Source organism: Canis lupus, chromosome 30 (genome assembly GCF_003254725.2).
Source record: "Canis lupus dingo isolate Sandy chromosome 30, ASM325472v2, whole genome shotgun sequence".
Lineage (NCBI taxonomy): Eukaryota > Metazoa > Chordata > Mammalia > Carnivora > Canidae > Canis > Canis lupus.
Genome location: NC_064272.1, coordinates 36986312 through 37007115, shown reverse-complemented (window position 1 = coordinate 37007115; position 20804 = coordinate 36986312). Strand labels below are relative to the sequence as shown.

The 20804-nt window shown below is 38.7% G+C and overlaps 1 protein-coding gene across 2 annotated transcripts in view; it reads right to left on the bottom strand.

Annotated features, from left to right (window-relative positions):
* The window catches only part of REC114 (REC114 meiotic recombination protein), a 101087-nt gene extending 80905 nt beyond the window's left edge, over positions 1-20182 (bottom strand). Inside the window, exon 1 of one of the 2 annotated variants that reach the window (XM_025472230.3) lies at positions 19990-20182. In XM_025472230.3, the coding sequence (XP_025328015.1) occupies positions 19990-20148 (159 nt within the window). In that variant the 5' untranslated portion in view covers positions 20149-20182. The remainder of the gene's footprint in view (positions 1-19989) is intronic. The other variant, XM_025472231.3, reaches the window with a different exon arrangement.
* Positions 20183-20804: the final 622 nt, after the last annotated feature.

Genomic DNA, 20804 nt, shown 5'->3' with positions numbered 1-20804 from the left:
CCATCCTACTGAAAACTGCCACCAATTCCTTACATTACCCAAAACAGATCACTCCTATTCCCTTTTTTTTTTCCTATTCCTTTTTCTAGCTTTGTTTTCCTCCATAGTTCTTTCCACTTTTGTTACTTTATATTTACCTGTTATCTATTTACCTATCTTTTTAAAGAGGTAATTGATAAATGGGATTATAAACAATACTCACTTAAACTGAAAGGCAGAATAAGAATAAATAGGAAACAAAGAATAGATGGGACAAATACAAAACAAATAGGGGATCCCTGGGTGGCTCAGCGGTTTAGCGCCTGCCTTTGGCAAAGGGCGCGATCCTGGAGTCCCGGGATCGAGTCCCACGTTGGGCTCCCTGCATGGAGCCTGCTTCTCCCTCCTCCTGTGTCTCTGCCTCTCTCTCTCTGTCTCTCTCTCTATGTCTATCATAAATAAATAAATAAATCTTTTAAAAAAATAGTAAGATTATAGACTTAGGCCAACCCTATCAATGATTGCATTAAGTGTAAATGACTTAAATACCCCCAATAAAAGGCAATCTGATGACAGGACAAGATGTGACTGTACGCAGCTCATAAGAAATGCATTTTAAATATAAAAATAGGGGATCCCTGGGTGGTGCAGTGGTTTAGCGCCTGCCTTTGGCCCAGGGTGCGATCCTGGAGACCCGGGATAGAGTCCCACGTCGGGCTCCCAGTGCATGGAGCCTATTTCTCCCTCTGCCTATGTCTCTGCCTCTTTCTCTGTGACTATCATAAAATAAATAAATAAATAAATAAATAAATAAGAACAGGTTAAAAACAAAAGAGTGAGAAAAACATATACCACCTTGTGGCAAATACCAGCCAAAAGAATGCTGGAGTATCTATATTAACATTGTGCAAGAGTACCAAAAGGTATGAAGAAAGTCATTTCATAGTGATAAAGGGTAAAGTTAATTAAGAGACACAATTATCCTAAACATTTATGTCCCCAATAACAGAGCTTAAACATACATGAAGCAATAGTTGATAGAACTGTATGGGAAAATAGATAAATCCACAATTATAGTCTGAGATGTCAATATCCCTCTCTCAATAACTGATGGAACAAGTACATAGAAAATCAGTAAATATATAGTAGACTTGAACAACATTATCAACCAACATAACCTCATTGACATAGAACATTTCACCCAATACCAGCAAAATACACGTTCTTCTCAAGTATATAAAGAAAGATCATCATTTCCCAAGATAGACAAAGTTCTGGACCATAAAAATCAGTCTTGGTAAATGTTTAGGTATATTCTCTTAGAAAACTAAATTAGAAAACTAAATTTCTAACTAAATTAGAAAACATTATATGGTTTCATTCATAAGGGGAATATAACAAATAGTGAAAGGGATTATAGGGGAAAGAAGAGAAAATGAGTGGGAAATATCAGAGAGGGAGACAGAAGATGAGAGACTCCTCACTCTGGGAAATGAACAAGGGGTAGTGGAAGGGGAGGCGGCCGGGGGGATGGGGTGACTGGGTGATGGGCACTGAGGAGGGCACTTGATGGGATGAGCACTGGGTGTTATACTATATGTTGGCAAATCAAACCTCAATAATATATATATATATATATATATATATATATATATATATATATATATATATTAGAAAAAAAGAACAAGACAACAATATTAGCTCTCACCACTCCTATTCAACATTATTCTGGAGGTTCTAACCATTGTAATCAGGCAAGAAAAAGAAATAAAACATTGGACTGGGAAGAAAGAAGTAAAACTGTCTTAATTCAAACAACATTATCATTTATGTAGACAATCCAATAGATTTTCCTCAAATAAATGAATTTTAGAAAGGCTGCAAGATATAAGACCAATAAATGAAAACCAATAAATGAAGACCAATAAATAAATTTACACGAATTAGTAAAGAATAACTAGAATTTGAATTTTTAAAATATCTAAATTAATGACAGCATCAAAAATATTAAATACTTAGGGATAAATATAACAAAAAAGTGAAAGATCTGAACACTGAAAACTGACAAATTTAAGAACACATAAATATATGGAGAGGGATATTTTGTTCATGAATAGGAACATTCAGTAAGAATGCTGAGGTGGGCAGAATAATGGTTCCTCAAAGATTTCCATGTCCTAATCCCTGGAACCTGTGAATATATCTTATGTGGCAAAGGTGACTTTGCAGAGGTAATTCAGGTTAAGGATCTTGAGATGGGAAAGTAGCCAGGATTATCCAGGCGAGCCCAATAAAATCACAAGGGTTCTTGTAAGGGAAAGAGGGAAGCAGAAGAGTCAGAGAAGGAAATGTGACTGCTTTGAAGACAGAAGGCAGTAGTACAAGGTAAGGAATTCAGGCAGCCTCTAGAGGCTAGAACAGGCAAGAAATATTCTCCCCTAGAGCCTCTGGAAAGAATGCAGCCCTGCTGATACCTTAATTTTAGCCCTATTAGGACCAAGTTCTGATTACTAAGTGTCAGAATTATAAACCGATAAGTTTGAGTTGTCTTAAACCACTAAGTTTGTGGAAAATTGTTACAGCAGCAATAATCAAAATTCTAAATTATTCTGTAGAGATTAAAGACACTATTTATCAAGCACTTGTTTTTTACACATTCATCTGGGAAACTCCCAGTTAAAACATTGGCCCACATATATGCAGACTTAACCATATGTAGTTCAAGAATAGCTCACAAAGATCTAATAGACTTCAAGTCTGCTTAATGCAAAGCATTAAGCAGTTTCCTGTCTACAACCCTTTCTTAGTACACAGTTCGAGTCAATCCTGTGGTACAACATTCTTCTGCATTTAAACTAGATTCAAAATAAACAATGATAGCACAGGGATTGTAAAGACAAACAGATCTGAGTTACTCCAATGCTGTCATTTTATCGGACCTCTTGGTATTCATATTTGTGTTCAAAATTTTAAATGAAAAAAAAATTTTGAATGAAACAAGAGTGCAAGCAACAAGATGGAACATTTTTGTTAAAGTGCAAATTTTAGTTTACATTCAAAATATTTACTAAACTTGAATAGTACCCTTAACATTATTTTTAAATTATTAAATGTTTTCAAACTAAAGAACAAAAAAGAGAATAAAGCAGTAATTTTATCATTAGTTGCCGAAATTGTACCAATGGAGATTCAGATTTTTTAACCGCTTAGTTTGTGGGTACTTAATTACATAAAATATCAGCCTCTAAGGAAAGAATCAAAGTTCAGAAGTTAACTTGACGTAAAAACAATTGGCTAAAGAGTTACGCTTTTTTCCTGCCTTATACTATAATGTGTATTTCCCCTTTTTTATTTATTTTACTGCCATGATTACAATGAAATTCAATAAAAGAGTTTCCTATTCTCTCTGCTCAGCAGGAAGCTGCTTCTCCTCTCCTCCCACTCTCTATCTCTGTTATCTCTGTCTCTCTCTCTCTCTCTCTTAAAAAAATAAATCAAATCTTTAAAAAAAAAAGTTCCCTATCTACATAATAAATGAATAATTTCACTTGTGGAAATTTTATAAAAATAATGTCATCATTTAGGGGAGTGGAATTTTTTGTTTTCATTTTTTTTCACTTAAATTCAATTTGCCAACATATAACACCCAATACTCATCACATCACGTGCCTTCCTTAGTGCCCATCACCCTATTATCCCATCCACCTCCCTGTCAGCAACCCTCTGTTTATTTTCCAGAGTCAAGAGTCTCTCGTGGTTTGTCTTCCTAATATTTTCTCCATTCAGTTTCCCCTCCTTCCCTTATGGTTTCTTTCACTATTTCTTATATTTCACATATTAGTGAAACTATATAATTGTCTTTCTCTAATTGATTTATTTCACTCAGCAAATACCTCCCAGTTCCATCCACATCAATGTAAATAGTAGATGTTCATCCTTTCTGATGGCTGAGTAACATTACATTGTGTATATAGACCACATATTCTTTATCCATTCATCTGTCAAAGGACATCTCAATTCCTCCACAGTTTGGCTAGTGGACATTGCCACTACAAACATTGGGGCGTCCTGTTATTTCACTACATCTGTTTCTTTGGGGTAAATACCCAGTAATGCAATTGGTGGGTCATAGAGTAGCTCTATTTTTAACTTCCTGAGGAACCACTGTTTTCCAGAGTGGCTGCACCAGTTTGCATTCCCACCAACAGTGCAAGAGGGTTCCCCCTTCTCTACATCCTCTCCAACATTTATTGTTTCCTGTCTCATTAATTTTAGCCATTCTCATTGGTGTAAAGCAGTATCTCATCGTGGTTTTGATTTGTATTTCCCTGATGACCAGTGATGTGGAACATTTTTTCATGTTCTTGTTGGCCATGTGTAGGTCTTCTTTGGAGAAATACCTATTCATAGCTTCCTCCCATTTCTTGACTGGATTCTTTGTTTGTAGGGTGTTGAGTTTGAGAAGTTCTTTATATATCTTGGATGCTAGCCCTTTACCTGATATGTCATTTGCAAATATCTTCTCCCATTCTAGGGGAGTGGAATATTAAAAAAAAAAATTATCCATTCTGGGTGTCAGATGCTCTACACACATCACTTAACATAATAAGTAAATCACTTAGTATATATTGGAAAGTACGGCTGGTAGGAAAACAATAAAGCAGGGAAAGGGATCAGGAGTGTAAAACAGGGTATGAAAGCTATAATATACATAGGCTAGTCAGGGTAGGCATCAGAGAGAAGATGAGGCTTGAACAAAAATTTGAAGGCATGAGAGGGTTAACCAGATATCTGGGAATTCAATACTTACTATTTTTCAGATATTTGTTGCAATCCTTCATCTAAAAGATCTTTATAGTATGTTCTTACACTTTGAAAATATCTAATTAGAGGGACACCTGGGTGGCTCAGCGGTTGAGTGTCTGCCTTTGGCTCAGGGCATGATCCTGGATTCCTGGGATTGAGTCCCATATCAGGCTCCCTGCATGGAGCCTGCTTCTCCCTCTGCCTGTGTCTCTGCCTCTCTCTCTTTCTGTGTCTCTCATGAGTAAATAAAATCTTTTAAAAAAATATATCTAATTAGAGACTTCCAAGGAGGTTAGGAAAAATGGTAGCTTGCATCCTTGCAGTGTTCCCTTCTCACATCCAAACCAAAAACCAATAACCTCTCTTTGAGCAGTTACTAAGATTCAGCATCCAAATGAGCCAGAAGGATGGGTTGAGATCTTAGGATCCAGATTAAAAAAGAGATGGCATATTTTCTCTACCCTCAAGAGAAAGGAAACCCTCATTTGAGCAAAGAACCCAAGGACAAAGATAGGAATGTCCCAGTTCTTGGGAAAGAACCTAACTCCTAGAAACTGGTAGACCCTCAAAAAGAAGGATACTAGCCTTTTTACTCTAAAATTCCTACTGGCCACCCAGCCTCTAAGATGTCACCATGAAGCTGGACAACTTACCTAGCTGAGTCCTTCCTACTCCTTTACAGAAGGCCCAGAAGGCTGACACTCATGTACCTCCCAACACTTACCGCTTATGATATGTATTCACTGTTGGGCTTGAGCCACAAGGGTAAAAAAAGCATTAAGTTAGAAAAAGGAAAATAACAATATACTCAGTAGGCTAAAGTAATGAAGAACAAACAGAAAACCCAGAATAGGTGGCTCCTAGTGGAACAAAACTGCCAAAGGAGATTTTATATATATATATATATATATATATATATATATATATATATATATATATATACAAAATTAACACTTAAGCAGAGTCTTGGAGCTAAATATATGCCTTATAAATATAAAAACTAAGGAAAAAACTCAATAGTTTAATTGAAGAACTGGATGGACATTGTTGAAACCAAATTAATGGTCTGAAAAAACAAGCAGGAGAAATATTTAGAAACACAGAGCAGAACTACAAAGAGGAAGAATTCATGTGTACCAGATAAGACAGTGTGGAGCAACAATTCAGATCCAGAACAAATGTTAAGGATAACAGATAAGTGGAAGGGGAGAAAGAGACTGAGGAAAGGCAATGATTCAATAAGCAAGAACTATCCCATGACTGCAGAAAGGCCTGAGACAGATACAAGGGGTTTAAATCCCAGGCATTGATGGTGAGGGTGGGGCAATCAAAACACTAAACACATCCTGATAAAAATCCTGAATTGAATGGATAGAGGAAGATCTTAAAAGCTTCCAGTCTTAAAAATAAAAAACTCACTGTCCAGGGACACTTGGGTGGCTCAGTGGCTGAGCGTCTGCCTTCAGCCCAGGATGTGATCCCAGGGTCCCAGGATCAAGTCCTGCATCAGGCCCCCTCCTTGGAAAGCCTGCTTCTCTTTCTGCCTATGTCTCTGCCTCTCTCTCTCTCTCTCTCTGTCTCTCATGAATAAATAAATAAAATCTTAAAAAAGAAAAAGTCACTGTCCAGCACTAGAGGATTCTAAAAAAAAATTTTAAGCAGTAAATGAAGGCAAAGAATTAAGTATTTATCCTAACTCTCCTATACAAACCAATCATCAGCTAAAGTAGCAGATATGAAGAACTTTTTCTTTACTTCTGTAAAGAATATGAAATATTTTTATATTCCAAATAATAAATTAAGAAAAAAAGATAAAATTAGGATATCACCTTCTGCATTCCTAATCAACGGCTCTAGAGTTCCAGGTTATAGGTTCTAGCTATAACAACACAAAGAGAAACAAACAGGTACTACATATTTCCAATAGGAAGAAAACCAAACCCCCTTTAAGTACGGTTGCCAAAAAAACAAAAACAAAAAACCCAAGCTGAACTTGATCAAATACCTAGCTTCAATTATCAATTCACAAGAAATACAAAGGCCAAAGAATCACCTTAACTGCACCACAGAGATGCAGTCAGCAAAATCCACACCATCAGAAACTCTATAGAAGCTGTTTTTTTGTTTTTTTTTTTTTTTTCTCCCAACAAATTGCAAGGAAGGGAGAAAGATGGGTCAGGGAAACATATCAAAGAAAACTTAAAAATTAAAAGATATACCAATCACAATGGATGGTTCTGTTGAAAGAGAATTATGACAATTAAAAGACTATTCAAAATCTGAACACAGCATATTTGATAATATTAAGGAACTTTTTAGGGCAAAAATGGTATTATGAGTAAGTCTTTACCTTTTAGAAATAACTGAAATAATTGATGAAATGGTATGATGTCTTAGATTTGCTTCAAAATAACAAAATGGACGAGGATAGGATATAGATGAAACCAGGCTAGTCATGAGCTGATGACTGTTGAAGCTGGTAATACATACATGTTGGACTACTACACTATCTTTGATTATGTTTTAATTTCTTTATAACAAAAAGTTTTACAAGAGGCTTCCATTTTCTTTGTTGATTAGGTAAAAGTATGGTTAAATAAAGGTATTCAGCATACTGAGAAGGACAAAGATTCTACATGCACTGTCTTAACAAATTCCAAATACCATAATGCCTAATATAATCCAGGTGTTTGAGGGAAAAAATTACTTATTTCAGGTTCTTGGGAAATACTTCTAATGAGTGATGATTTATCATTTTATTAGAATGTTCACATTAGCACAATATGGAAAGCTCAAAGAAAAATGTTATTTCTAATGACCAAGTCATCACAGAAAAATATTAATTTAAAGGTGTCAGAGGAAACATTTATCATATTTATATCTTCTTTCTGGTTCCTAATCTAACTGTGGCTTAAGATTCAGGTAATAAAAAAAGTATGTATGGTATTGTCATAAAAACAAACACACGGACCAATGGAACAGAATCGAGAACCCAGAAATAAACCCATTCATATACAGTCAACTAATACTTGACAAGGGAGCCAAGAAGACTCAATGGAAAAAAAGATAGTCTCTTCAATACACAGTGCTGGGAAAACTGGATATTCACACATGAAACTATGAAACTAGTCCCCCATTTTACATCACTCACAAAAATTAACTCAAAGGGGATTGAAGAGGGCAGCCTGGGTGGTTCAGCAGTTTAGCACTGCCTTCAGCCCAGGGTATGATCCTGGAGACCCAGGATCGAGTCCCACATCGGGCTCCCTGCATGAAGCCTGTTTCTCCCTCTGCCTGTGTCTCTGCCCCTCTCTCTCTCTCTCTCTCTCTCTCTCTCTGTGTGTGTCTCATGAATAAATAAATAAAATGTTAAAAAAAAAGGGGGGGGAACCCATCAACATCTAAAAAAATAAAGGGGTTGGGGGATTGAAGACTAAATTGCAGGACCTGAAACCATAAAACTCCTAGAAGAAAACACAGAGAAAAAGCTCTTTGACATTGTTCTAGGTAATGATTTCTTGGATATGACACCTAAAGCACAAGCAACAAAAGCAAAAATAAGCAACTGGACTATATCAAACTAAAAAGTTTCTGCACAGCATAAGAAATGATTAACAAAATGAAAAGATAACCATGGAATGGGAGAAAATATTTGTAAACCACATATCTAACAAGGGGCTAACATCCAAAATACATAAACAAGTTATATGACTCAATAGCAAAGAAAGCAAATAATCCAGTTTTTAAATGGGAAAAGGACCTAAAAAGACATTTTCTCAAAAGATGTTCAAAAGGTATATATTATGGTGCTCAATATCACTAATCATCAGGGAAATATAAACCAAAAATCATGAGTTATCACCTCACATGTGTTAGAATGGCTATTATCAAAAAGATAAGCAATAACACATCCTGGCAAGGATATGGAGAAAAGGGAACACTTGTATGCTATTGGTGGGAATATAAATTGGTACAGCCACAAAGAAAAACAGTATAGAGGTTCCTCAAAAAAAAAAAAAAAATTAAGGGTGCCTGGATGGCTCAGTCGGTTGGGCATCTGCCTTCAGCTCAGGTCGTGAGTCCAGAGCCCTGGGATGGAGCCCAGCATTGCAGCGAGGAGTCTGTATCTGCTTCTGCTTCTCCTCCCTCTCCTTCTCCCTCCCTGCTCATGCTCTCTCTCTTGCTCGCTCGCTCTCTCTCAAATAAAATATTTTTTTTTAAATCAAAGAAATGGGGATACCTGGGTGGCTCAGCGGTTTAGCGCTGCCTTCAGCCCAGGGCGTGATCCTGGAGACCCAGGGTGGAGTCCGTCAGGCTCCCTGCATGGAGCCTGTTTCTCCCTCTGTCTGTGTCTCTGCCTCTCTCTCCTTCTGTGTCTCTCATGAATAAATAAATAAAATCTTTTAAAAAAAATCAAAGAAATACCACATGATCCAGCAAATCTACTTCTAGGTATATATCTGAGGGAAATGAAATTACTATCTTAAAGATATAGCTGCACTCCTTGTTCATTGCAACTTTGTTTATAATAGCCAAGACATGGAAACAATCTAAGTGTCAACAGATGGAAGAATAAAGATAATTTGAGACATATATACACACAATAGAGTATTATTCAGCCACAAAAAAAAGTAAATCCAGCCACTTGCAACAATATGGATGCATCTTAAGGGCATTACACTAAGTGAAATAAGCCAGACACAGAAAGACAAATACTGGAAGATCTTACCTACATGTGAAACCAAAAAAAAAAAAAAAAAAAGGCTAAATTCATAGAAACAGAGAACAGATTGGTGAAGAATAGAGATCAGGGGTAGGAAAAATACATGAATGTGGTCAAAAGGTACAAGCTTTCACTTATAAGTTCTGGGGATGTTAATACACAATATGAGGAGTATAGCTAACACTACTATATTGTATATTTGAAAATTTCTGGGGCAAGATCTTAAAAGTTCTCATCACTAGGGCACCTGGGTGGTTCAGTCAGCTCAGGTCATGATCTCAGGGTCCTGGGATCCAAACCCTTTCCCAACCCCTCCAACCCCCCGCACTCACCCCCTATCAAGCCCTGTGAAAAACTCCACTTTCAGAGGAAAGTCTGCTTGTACCTCTCCCTCTCCCCCTCCCCATGCTCATGCTCTCTCTCTCAAATAAATACACAAAATCTTTTTTTAAAAAAAGTTCTCGGGACAGTTCTTGGGACGTCTGGGTGGCTCAGTGGTTGAGCATCTGCCTTTGGCTCAGGGCCCGATCACGGGGATCCGAGATTAAGTCCCACATTCAGCTCCTTGCCGGAAGCCTGCTTCTGCCTATGTCTCTGCCTCTTTCTCTCTCTGTCTCTCATGGATAAAGAAACAAAATATTTAAAAAAAAAAAAGAAGAAGAAGAAGAAGGAGGGAGGAAGGAGGGAGGAAGGAGGGAGGAAGGAGGGAGGAAGGAGAAAAGAAGAGAAGGAGGAGGAGGAGGAAGAGGAGGAGGAGGAGAAGGGCAGCCCGGGTGGCTGAGCAGTTTAGTGCCACCTTCAACCCAGGGTGTGATCCTGGAGACTCGGGATCGAGTCTCACGTCAGGCTCCCTGCATGGAGCCTGCTTCTCCCTCTGCCTGTGCCTGTGCTCCTCTCTCTCTCTCTCTCTCATGAATAAAATCTTTAAAAATAATAATAAAATAAAATAAAAAATAAAAAGCTCTCATCACATGGAAAAAACTTTATAACTATGTAAGTTTATGGATATTAACTAAATATTGTGGTAATCACTTCATAATATACACATATTTGAAACCATTATGCTATACATCTAAAACTTATACATGTCTAAACATTGACATGTTATGTCAATTACATCTCAATAAAATATTGTGAAAAAGATTATCAACCTGACCTCTATTGTGGTATTTCAACATCAATATGGTAGGACACATGGACATATAGAATTTGCCTATTACAATTTGGCTTTTCAGGAACAGCTTATACATTGGTTAAATCAGAGAGTCTTCTAATATTTTATATGCATGTATTTTGGTAAGACTGTACTATAACACTAATCTAACATTAAAAAAAAAAAAAAAGAAAAGGGGGCACCCGTATAGCTCAGTTGATTAATCAACAAACTCTGATTTCAGCTCAGGTCATGATCTCATGGGTTGTTGGATAGAGTCCCATATTGGGTTCTGCACTGGACTGGAGCTTGCTTAAGATTCTCTCTCTCTCTCTCTCTTCTCTGCCCTACCTTCCCCTCTCCCTGTCTAAAAAAATAAAACAAAAAATAAAGTTAAACAATAAAGTTAAAAGAAATATATGAAAATACCGAGAAGTATTTCAAATGCATTTATTTCTTAAGGTTAAAACAGTGTTACTCTTCAGATGTGACAAATTATGTACTCAATTAAGGAGGGTTTTTTTCCTGCTTTTTTAGACCCCTCAGAAAGTGTCACCACTCTATGTATTGGCCTTAAGGTATTTATGCATTACAAAATATGAAAAACATGCAAGATTGTTAAGTAGGCCATGAGCTGCTTCCCTCTTGGTAACTAAAGTGACTTATAAATTATTTCAACAAACTAGTAGAGCATATATGCTAATGAAAGTGATTCTGCTACATACCCATTACCAAACTACAAAAATTCAGTATTTTGCTAAGTGTTAACAGTAACAATAATAAACATAATTACAAGAACATAATACCCAGACAAAACACACACACACACACACACACACACACACAAAAACCCACAAGTAGTGATACATACCTATGGCCATATTGTAATTATGCACTAAATAACAGGGTATTTTGATTATTGTTATTATTAGAAAATGCCTTTGAGTTCCAACCAGAGATCCCAGGAATAAGCCTTCATTTTTTAGCCGTCACCAGATTCAGAAAAGTGTGTGGCAACTTTTAACAATTCTCTAATATCCATTTTCCTTTCCATATGGTGACAGAACTGCTGGGTTTTAGCTGGACACATGATCTTGTGGAATACAGACTACATATGCCAGCTGTCCGTGCAGTTAGAATGGCCACACCTCTAAGTTCTGGCCACTGTGCTGTAGCAGGTAGCATTAGGTGATAGCTTATGGGAAATCTTCCTTAAGAGACAGCAGGTATATATCTTTTTTTTTTTTTTTTTACTTCTTGATCCCTTTCTTGACCAAGCTGCCTAGTTATCAATTCTATCTTGTACTGTTAGACTATGGCCTAAGGTGGCAGAGGAACAAAACAGAAGGCTGCTCAGTTCCTGACACTGTGGAATATTATACCAGCCCTGCAGTTTTATGTGGAGAAAAATAAACTTTCACCTTGTTTAATCCACTGTTATATTTTCTGTTACTCAGAGTCAATATCAATCCTAATTAATATAAAATATAACCTGTTAACTCTTCCAAAAAAGCAAGCTATCTGAAAGAATAATAACTCTCAAAGAGAATCCTACATCTACATAAGAGAAAATACCATTATAGGAAGTGATAGTTTACAGCACAATGAGGACTGGCTTGAGGAAGACCTGACTTTAAGAATTACTTCTACTTCCCATGTAAACCTTTGACAAGCCACTGAACCTAGGCAGGCCTCGGCTTCTTCTATAAAATGGTAGTAAGATAGATCTAAAGACTTATGAGAATTAGAAAAAGTTGACAAAAATACTTTACAAATTGTAAAGAGCTATCTACTATCAGTATTACTTTGTCAGTTATTCTTTCTTCCTCACCTTTCCCTCAGAATTTAAGTATGAGGATGGACTACAGTACATAAACATAACCTAGAGCGCCAGAGATGCTGATTCATTAGGTCTAGCACAGGAACCATGAAACAGCATTTTCAATACGCACCACAAGAGACTTTGAAGCAGTCAGCCCATGACACCTTGAGAAACACTGCTATATCATCAGGCCCTGCCTGTGCTTGTAATCCTGTGCCTGACTGCTCCGATATTTTAAGATCATGATGAAACACAAAGACAGTTCCAATAGCCTCTCCAGTGCCTAACTAAATGCTAAGTAGATAATTTAATAGTATTTTGTTGAACGCATGATGAACTGAAGTGGAAAATGACAATGTGGAACTGAATCAAATGACCCTCTATGGACTTCCATTTCTGACCAACAAAGTATCAGGGACCAAATTTACTCTTCTGCCTAAAACAACTAAAAAAAAGGACAAATGAAGGCAGCCCCAGTGGCGCAGCAGTTTAGTGCCGCCTGCAGCCCGGGGTGTGATCCTGGAGACCCGGGATCAAGTCCCACGTCAGGCTCCCTGGGTGGAGCCTGCTTCTCTCTCTGCCTGTGTCTCTGCCTCTCTCTGTGTCTCTGCCTCTCTCTCTGTGTCTCTATGAATGAATAAATAAAATCTTTAAAAAAAAAAAAAGGACAAATGAGAGGAAACAACAGTTTTCAAGACACTGGGTATCAGGTAATAAAAAACATGATTCCTGAGAAATAATGGAAAACAAAGGAGGTAAGCCTTACGAATGCCCTAGATTACTTGTTGGAGAAAGTTTCTAGGTCAAAGTACATAGAAGAACTTGGAGAAGCCAAGGTAGAAAAGGGTGAGGTGCCCTGAGTTGAGGGGACAAGCTGAGCGTCCTGGGAGGACAGTGTGGCGACAGTTCACAGGACAGAGTACCAGATAAAGAACTCCCGATACCTGCAGAGACTCCTTAACTCTTCGGCATATGGCATATACGTGTGTGAGACTGGGCAAAGAAGCACTTGAAAAGATTTAAGGGGACAATCCCGAGACCTCACACAGAGCAGGGAATAGAGCCTGTTCTCAGCAGGTAAAAACCCTCATAGTTTACAGGGCTTTGGATAAGAATACCCTAAAGAGTTTTGCCTCAGGAGTGAGAAAAAAATTAGCCCCACGTCAAATGTTGCTCTGGTCCCACTTGACAAAGCTTAAAAGCAAGACTTGAAAGGATCAGGGGCACCTGGTGGCTCAGTCAGTTAAGCATCTGCCTTCAGCTGGAGTTGATCCCAAAGTCCTGGGATAGAGCCCACAGCAGGCTCTCTGCTCAGTGGGGAGTCTGCTTCTCCCTCTACTCCCCACCCCTACTTATGCATGCTCTCTCTCAAATAAATAAAATCTAAAAAAAAAAAACCCACATACACAAAACCAAAAACTTGAAAGGATCAAACTGTTTCCAGATAACTTAGCCCAGAAAACTCAAGAATATTTATAGGAATACAAAAATATCCTGTATCCAACAGAGCAAAATTCACAACATCAGGCATCCAATCAAAAATTACCAGACATGTAAAGAAGAACTACTATTTTACTATTTAAAAATTCATTTTCTTGAAGTTTTACTGAATCTTAAATTTTCCTTAAAAAAAAAAAAAAAAACCTACTATCGGGACGCCTGGGTGGCTCAGCAGTTGAGCTTCTGTCTTCGGCTCAGGGCATGATCCAGGGGTCCGGGGTCAAGTCCCACATCAGGCTCCTTGTGGGGAGTCTGCTTCTCCCTCCGCCTGTGTCTCTGCCTCTCTATCTGTGTGTCTCTCATGAATAAATAAATTAAAAATCTTAAAAAAAAAACTACTGTCATTTTTATCATTTTTCACTCTGTATGTTAATCTCAAAATCCCTCATCTACATCATTGAACTGCTATTCCCTATATGAAACATCAACACTTTGAAGACAAACAGCACAGTGGCAGGAAGCACAACCTTTAGAGGCAGGAAAACCAGGCTCTGAATAAATTCTTTATTCTTAACTTATCCCCGCATTCTGGGGCAAGCCACTGAACCTCTCTGAGTTTTAGTTTACCTATCTATAAAACGGTATGATAACATTTGTTACAGAGGACTTCTGTAAGAGATATAACAGAATAAACACCTAATAAATAGTAGCTATTGTGCTATAATTATCACATTATCATAAGGAAAGTTTAGAAAACTTAGTACACATTCAAACATTCACTGAGTACCTAGCAATCATGTGCTAGTTAACATACCTGCACTAGGGATACACTGAAAAAAGGACACTGTTGAGAGGACCGGACGTATATCCAGTATGTTGAATCTGCATTTAGAAGTTCATCTCAAGTACAAACTTCATATTCTATTTCTTAATTTCTAAGTAGGGCAATTATTTTAAGTTCCTCTTATAAAAATTAAAGGTTTTTTTTTTCCCTTTGAATGGAAAAAATAAGAAATTGTCGGGTTCCACCAATTAGGGCATGTCTAAGAAATTCTGGAATCTGAAAAACATGGTAAAACTTTAAAAGCAACCTACAATTAACATCACCTTTCAAAATTATTCTCAAATTAGTAGGCTAAGTTATATTCAGATATAAAATACACAAAATGGACCAATCTGTTATTATGATAATCTTTTCAGAAAGGCTTGGGCTAACAGATGTAAGGAATTAAAACCAAGTTCAAGTTTGTATTTCATTTGTTCATTCCGCTTAAATGACAGATGGCTTAAATATTAACCCTATTAGCAAAATATTTGCATATTCATTATGAATCTGATTGACTTACTTCATAACTCCATAGATTCATTTTATTAATTTTACTGTATGGCTCCCCTTTCATGCAAGGTCTTCTAAACCCTTGTCTCTCCAAGTGTAGTCCTAGAACCATCAGCATCATCTGGAAACTTGCTAGAACTACGGAATTTTATTCCGCATACCAGATCTACTGAATCGTAATTTACATTAAAAAAGAATCTCCGTGTGATTTCTATGCACAAGAAGTCTGAGTAGCAGGGTTCTAAACCACTGATTTTTTTTTCACTTTTTTTTTTTACAGTATTACAAAAAGTTTATTTGCTTCCAAATTGTTGCTTATCTCCAGAGAGTTGCTTTTCAGAAAAATAATTCAATTCAAACAAATAAATCAAATCGACACACACATTTTAGATGTTCTATACATAATATTTATGTCTCAAACTTGACCCCCCCTCTCAACCAGGATTTCAAGTCTTAGAAGTATCCATATTTTCTCGAGTCAACATTTTTGTGGTCACTAGCATGTGGCCATTGAGATGAAATCCCTGTAATTAAGTAACTATATAGAACAATACCAGATCAGTTCTTCCTATAATTTCAGAAAGAAGTGAAAAAGCTCAAAGTAGTTTCAACCAAGGTTCAGCCTGAAAGTTCCCTAGGGAAAAAACGACCAGAATGACTCTATCCTCCACAATAATATATTTTTATGCTTTACCTAACACACATTTTTTTTACTGCAGGTACCACACATTTTTAAAATAAGAAATTCACATGGGACTTAGTACAGTTCTTTAGATGGCTCATCTTTTATTATTACTATTGCACAATAGTCACAGTGCACATAAAATAGAACAAATCTTGTTTTCTCTTTCGTTTTTCCAAAAAGAAAAATGAGAGATCTAGGCTGAAACTGATCACAGCAGGTAGGATGCTTCAGCACAGATTCAAAGGAAGGTACAAATGTTCAGTTTTCAAAAGCACTGCAAAAACCAACTTCATCTCTTGTCACTATAGCTGTGGCTTTATGCCAAACATTTGAAAACTGTTGAAAAGTGCCATTCCTCATAAGCAATTATGAAGAGCTTTGCAAAAAGGAGGAGGAAAATAACTGTAATAACAATGAACTCCTTACAATAGCCAAATGTCCATGGCCTCTGGGTTGCATGATAAGAATCTGAGAGTTACCCATATGCATCTGAGCCAATGCACCCGAGGCAGATGCCTTAGGAGATGGGGTTTGCAGGGGCGTTAAGAGAATATGAAGGAACCTGTTGGACAGTCTCAGAAACTGAATATTCCTTAAATATCCCTAGTTTTTTATAACACAATTATAGATCAGTCATCTTTCAATTTAACTTTATTCATCCTATTTTGCATTTGCAGCCTATATAATTTCTCAGGATATACCATTCTGCAAAAGTACAACTAGGCATTGAATGCCTTTTTTATGGTTCTAGATATATTGATTTCAAGCTTTAAGTAGTCCCCTGGCTCTAATATTTGAGAATTTGGTGAACAATTCCTTGTGCCCCATCTCTACTCTCATCCACAGCCAAGCCTCTCGGTAAGGCTCCACTCCCTCACCCTTCAGCTCACCTCGTCTGGCTTCCACCCTTCACTCCACGGAAACTTCTCTTGGTAAAGACCATAAGGACCTTTACGTTGCTAAATCCAATGGCCATCCCTTACTCATCATTTTTCTCCACTTTGCAGCATCATTCAACAAAGTTTACAGTTCTCTCCCTCTTAATATTCTGTAGCTTTGATTCTCCTGGGTGCCTCCCAACTTCCTGTCCCCTGCCAATCTTCTTCAGGGACTCTGTCCCCTCTATCTAACCTACAAATTTTGGGCCATCTTGGGATTTGGTCCTGGAACCTCATGTAATCTCATAACTACAAATATCACCTTCATGCTGTTAACATATTCATCTCCAGCCTACATCTTTCTTCTATACCAGTATACCCAACTTACCTATTCAACATTTCCACTTGAATGCTTCACAAACACATTTAAACTCAATATATCCAAAACTGAAGCCTTGAATCTTTCTCTCACTGTTCCTCCTCCAATGTTTTCCATTCCCCAACCATCTACCAGTTGCTCCAGCAAGAAACCCAGAAGACCTTTACTGTCACCATCCATATCCAATCAACCTCCAAGTCCTACCATGTTGGCCTCCAAAATACAGTTTTAATATGTCCAACTTCCCTATCCCTACTGCCGTCCTCCCCAACCACCTCATCCCAGTCTAAGTCATTATCATCGTTTGCCTGCTACAACAGCATTCCAAGTGGTCTTCCTTAATCTACTCATATTCCCTTTCAACTTCTTCAGACTTCAGCTAGAGTGATTTTTCAAATATGAAAATTGTCCTGCTTAAAAAACCCTTTAGTAGCTTCCAAGTGGTTTTAGGCCAATGTTCACCAGGCACCTGTCTACCTCTCTAGGTAATCCTATCTTGTGCTATCACTCCCCCTTTGTTTTCTAAAGTACCAGCCTTATTCTTTTTCTGTGTACATCATCCGTGCTGAGGTTTTCCAGGTGTAGGGCCTTTGCACATGCTGCAAACTCTACCTGAAATATTTGTTCTTTTACTCTTCTACACACTGTTGCCTAAACTGTACTAACATACACATGCACAGGCATAATGTAAAACTCAGGGCCCACATCACATAGTCAAACCAGACCAAAAGGAACTGAATGACTCGCAATTCTTAGCATTGAAATATACCACCACAGGCAGCCTGGCTCAGTGGTTTAGCACCGCCTTCGGTCCAGGGCGTGATCCTGAAATCCCGGTATTGAGTCCCATGTCGGGCTCCATGCATGGAGCCTGCTTCTCCCTCTGCCTGTGTCTCTGCCTCTCTCTCTCTCTGTGTCTCTCATGAATAAATAAATAAAATCTTTTAAAAAATATATATGTATATATACCACCACAACAAATAACAGCAAACACTTACATAATTTTACCAGGACTGAAATAAGTCAATCGGAAAAGCATTATATGGTCTCATTCATTTGGGGAATATAAAAATTAGTGAAAGGGAATAAAGGGAAAGGAGAGAAAATGAGTGAAAATATCAGTGAGGGTGACAAAACATGAGAGACTCCTAATTCTGGGAAAGGAACAAGGAGTAGTGGGAAGGGAGGTGGGCAGGGGTTTGGGGTGACTGGGTGATGGACCTTGAGGGGGGCACTTGGTGGGATGAGCACTGGGTGTTATACTATATGTTGGCAAATTGAATTCCAATAAAAAAAAATTAAAATTAAATAAAATAAAAATAAAAAAATAATAATTTTACCAGGACTGTTTTAAGTTATATATAACTTAAATAATATATAATATATAATATATAATATGTAATAATATAATATGTATATTTACTTATTCATTGCTCACAATTCTATAAAGAATTCTATTATATAAATTATAATAATAATTTTACCAGTACTGTTTTAAGTTACATATATATGTAACTTATATATATATATATTTACTTATTCATTCTCACAATTCTATATATAATTCTATTATATAAATTATAATAATAATTTTACCAGGACTGTTTTAAGTTATATATATATATATATATATATATATATATATATATTTACTTAGTCATTGCTCACAACAATTCTATATAGAATTCTATTATATAAATTATAATTTTACCAGGACTGTTTTAAGTTATATATAACTTAAATAATATATAATATATATAATAATATATATATTTACCTATTCATTGCTCACAATTCTTTTTTTTTTTTTTAATTTATGATAGTCATACAGAAAGAGAGAGAGAGGCAGAGACACAGGCAGAGGGAGAAGCAGGCTCCATGCACTGGGAGCCCGATGTGGGATTCCATCCCGGGTCTCCAGGATCGCGCCCTGGGCCAAAGGCAGGCACTAAACCGCTGCACCACCCAGGGATCCCCTAAGTTATATAAATCATAATAATAATTTTTCCAGGACTGTTTTAAGTTACATATATATGTAACATTTATATATACATATATATGTAACATATATATATATACTTATTCATTCTCACAACAATTCTATAAAGAATTATATTACATAAATTATAATAATAATTTTACCAGGACAGTTTTAAGTTATATATATATAACTCACACCTTCTGTGTGAGTGCTAGACGGCTGGTGGCATGACCACTTGCTCATGGACCATTCAATCCTCTCGCCACATAAGGGATGTGGAACTGGTTTAAATAATCACAAAGTTGGGACGCTTTATGCGCGCCCGGGTGGCTCAGCGGTCGAGCGCCTGCCTTTGACCCAGGGCGTGACCCCGGGGTCCCGGGATCGAGTCCCCCGTCGGGCTCCCTACATGGAGCCTGCTTCTCCCTCTGCCTGTGTCTCTGCCTGTGTCTCTCATGAAAAAATAAATAAAATTAAAAAAAAAAAAAGGTTAAAATTATTTGGATAAATACCACGTCCTCCACTGGACTGGGAACCTCAACGAGGGCAGGGCCCCTACCCCCCTTGCTCACCCTGCGAAGAGCCTCACACCCGACTGACGACGGCCTCGTGTAACGGGAGGAGGAAGTGGGCCGTGTTAGGAGATTCTACGTGTACTTCCCGTTAGCCGTGGGCTGGCCGGGCCCGCCGGCCCGCGGTGTCCGCTCCTTCCGCAGGGTGGCGTTCGGGGATGCGGTCCTCCCTCCCTGCCTCGCGGGGTGGGGGTGGGGTAAGCGCCTCGCAGCCTTTCCCGCCCTCAGGCCTCACCTTCCATGCGGGGGCAGAGGCTGTCCCAGCGTCCTGACCAGTCGCGGCCGGCTCTCCGGTGCCCAAGGGCATGAAACGGCCATACCGCTGCAGCGGCCACTGAGCGGCGCCTCCCCCGGGGAGCGCCAGGCCTGCCGGCTCTTTTCCCGCCTCCGCCATGTCTGGCCTCCGGATGTGCCCGCCAATCTGCACAGCCAACCAATCAGGGAGCGAGCTAGTTCCAAGGCCCACCTTCGCTGTACGTGGCAGCCAATGGGCGGACCCGAGGGCTCCTGCAGGGGCTCTTGGGATTGTGGGCGTCGCTCTGGGCCACGTGCACGTCTGGCTGCTGGAGGCCAGAGCGGAAGTAGCAGCTGCTCCCGGAAGTGGGCCCACGATGCCTGTGGATGGTGGATGGTGGATGGTGGCTGGTGGCTGGCGTCGCACCTGCGGCGTTTGGGCCCGAGCCACGGTCCAGCTGCTCGAACCGGGAACGTTTCGGAAAACTTGGCTGCCTGGAACTTCCCAGCGCCGGGACTAGGCCGGCTCTCTGAGGCTGCGTGGACCGCTGGGTCTCCCTTCCCAACAGGGAGGACAACATCCCTGCCCACCCCAAACCCATCACGACGCAGCATCAGCTCCGCTCGCCATTCGGGAAGTAAGACGGTTTGCTCCTCGTTCTGTGGCCCCCTGGACATGCTCCAGACTGTCAAGTTCTTGCCAGAAGAGAGGAGCACTGGGGCGGGATGCTGCCCACCAGAAAAGGTGTGTGTCAGTCAAACAGCAGGTGCAACCAAGTGACAGGTCTGGGTGATTGATGGTCGACGAGCGCTTGT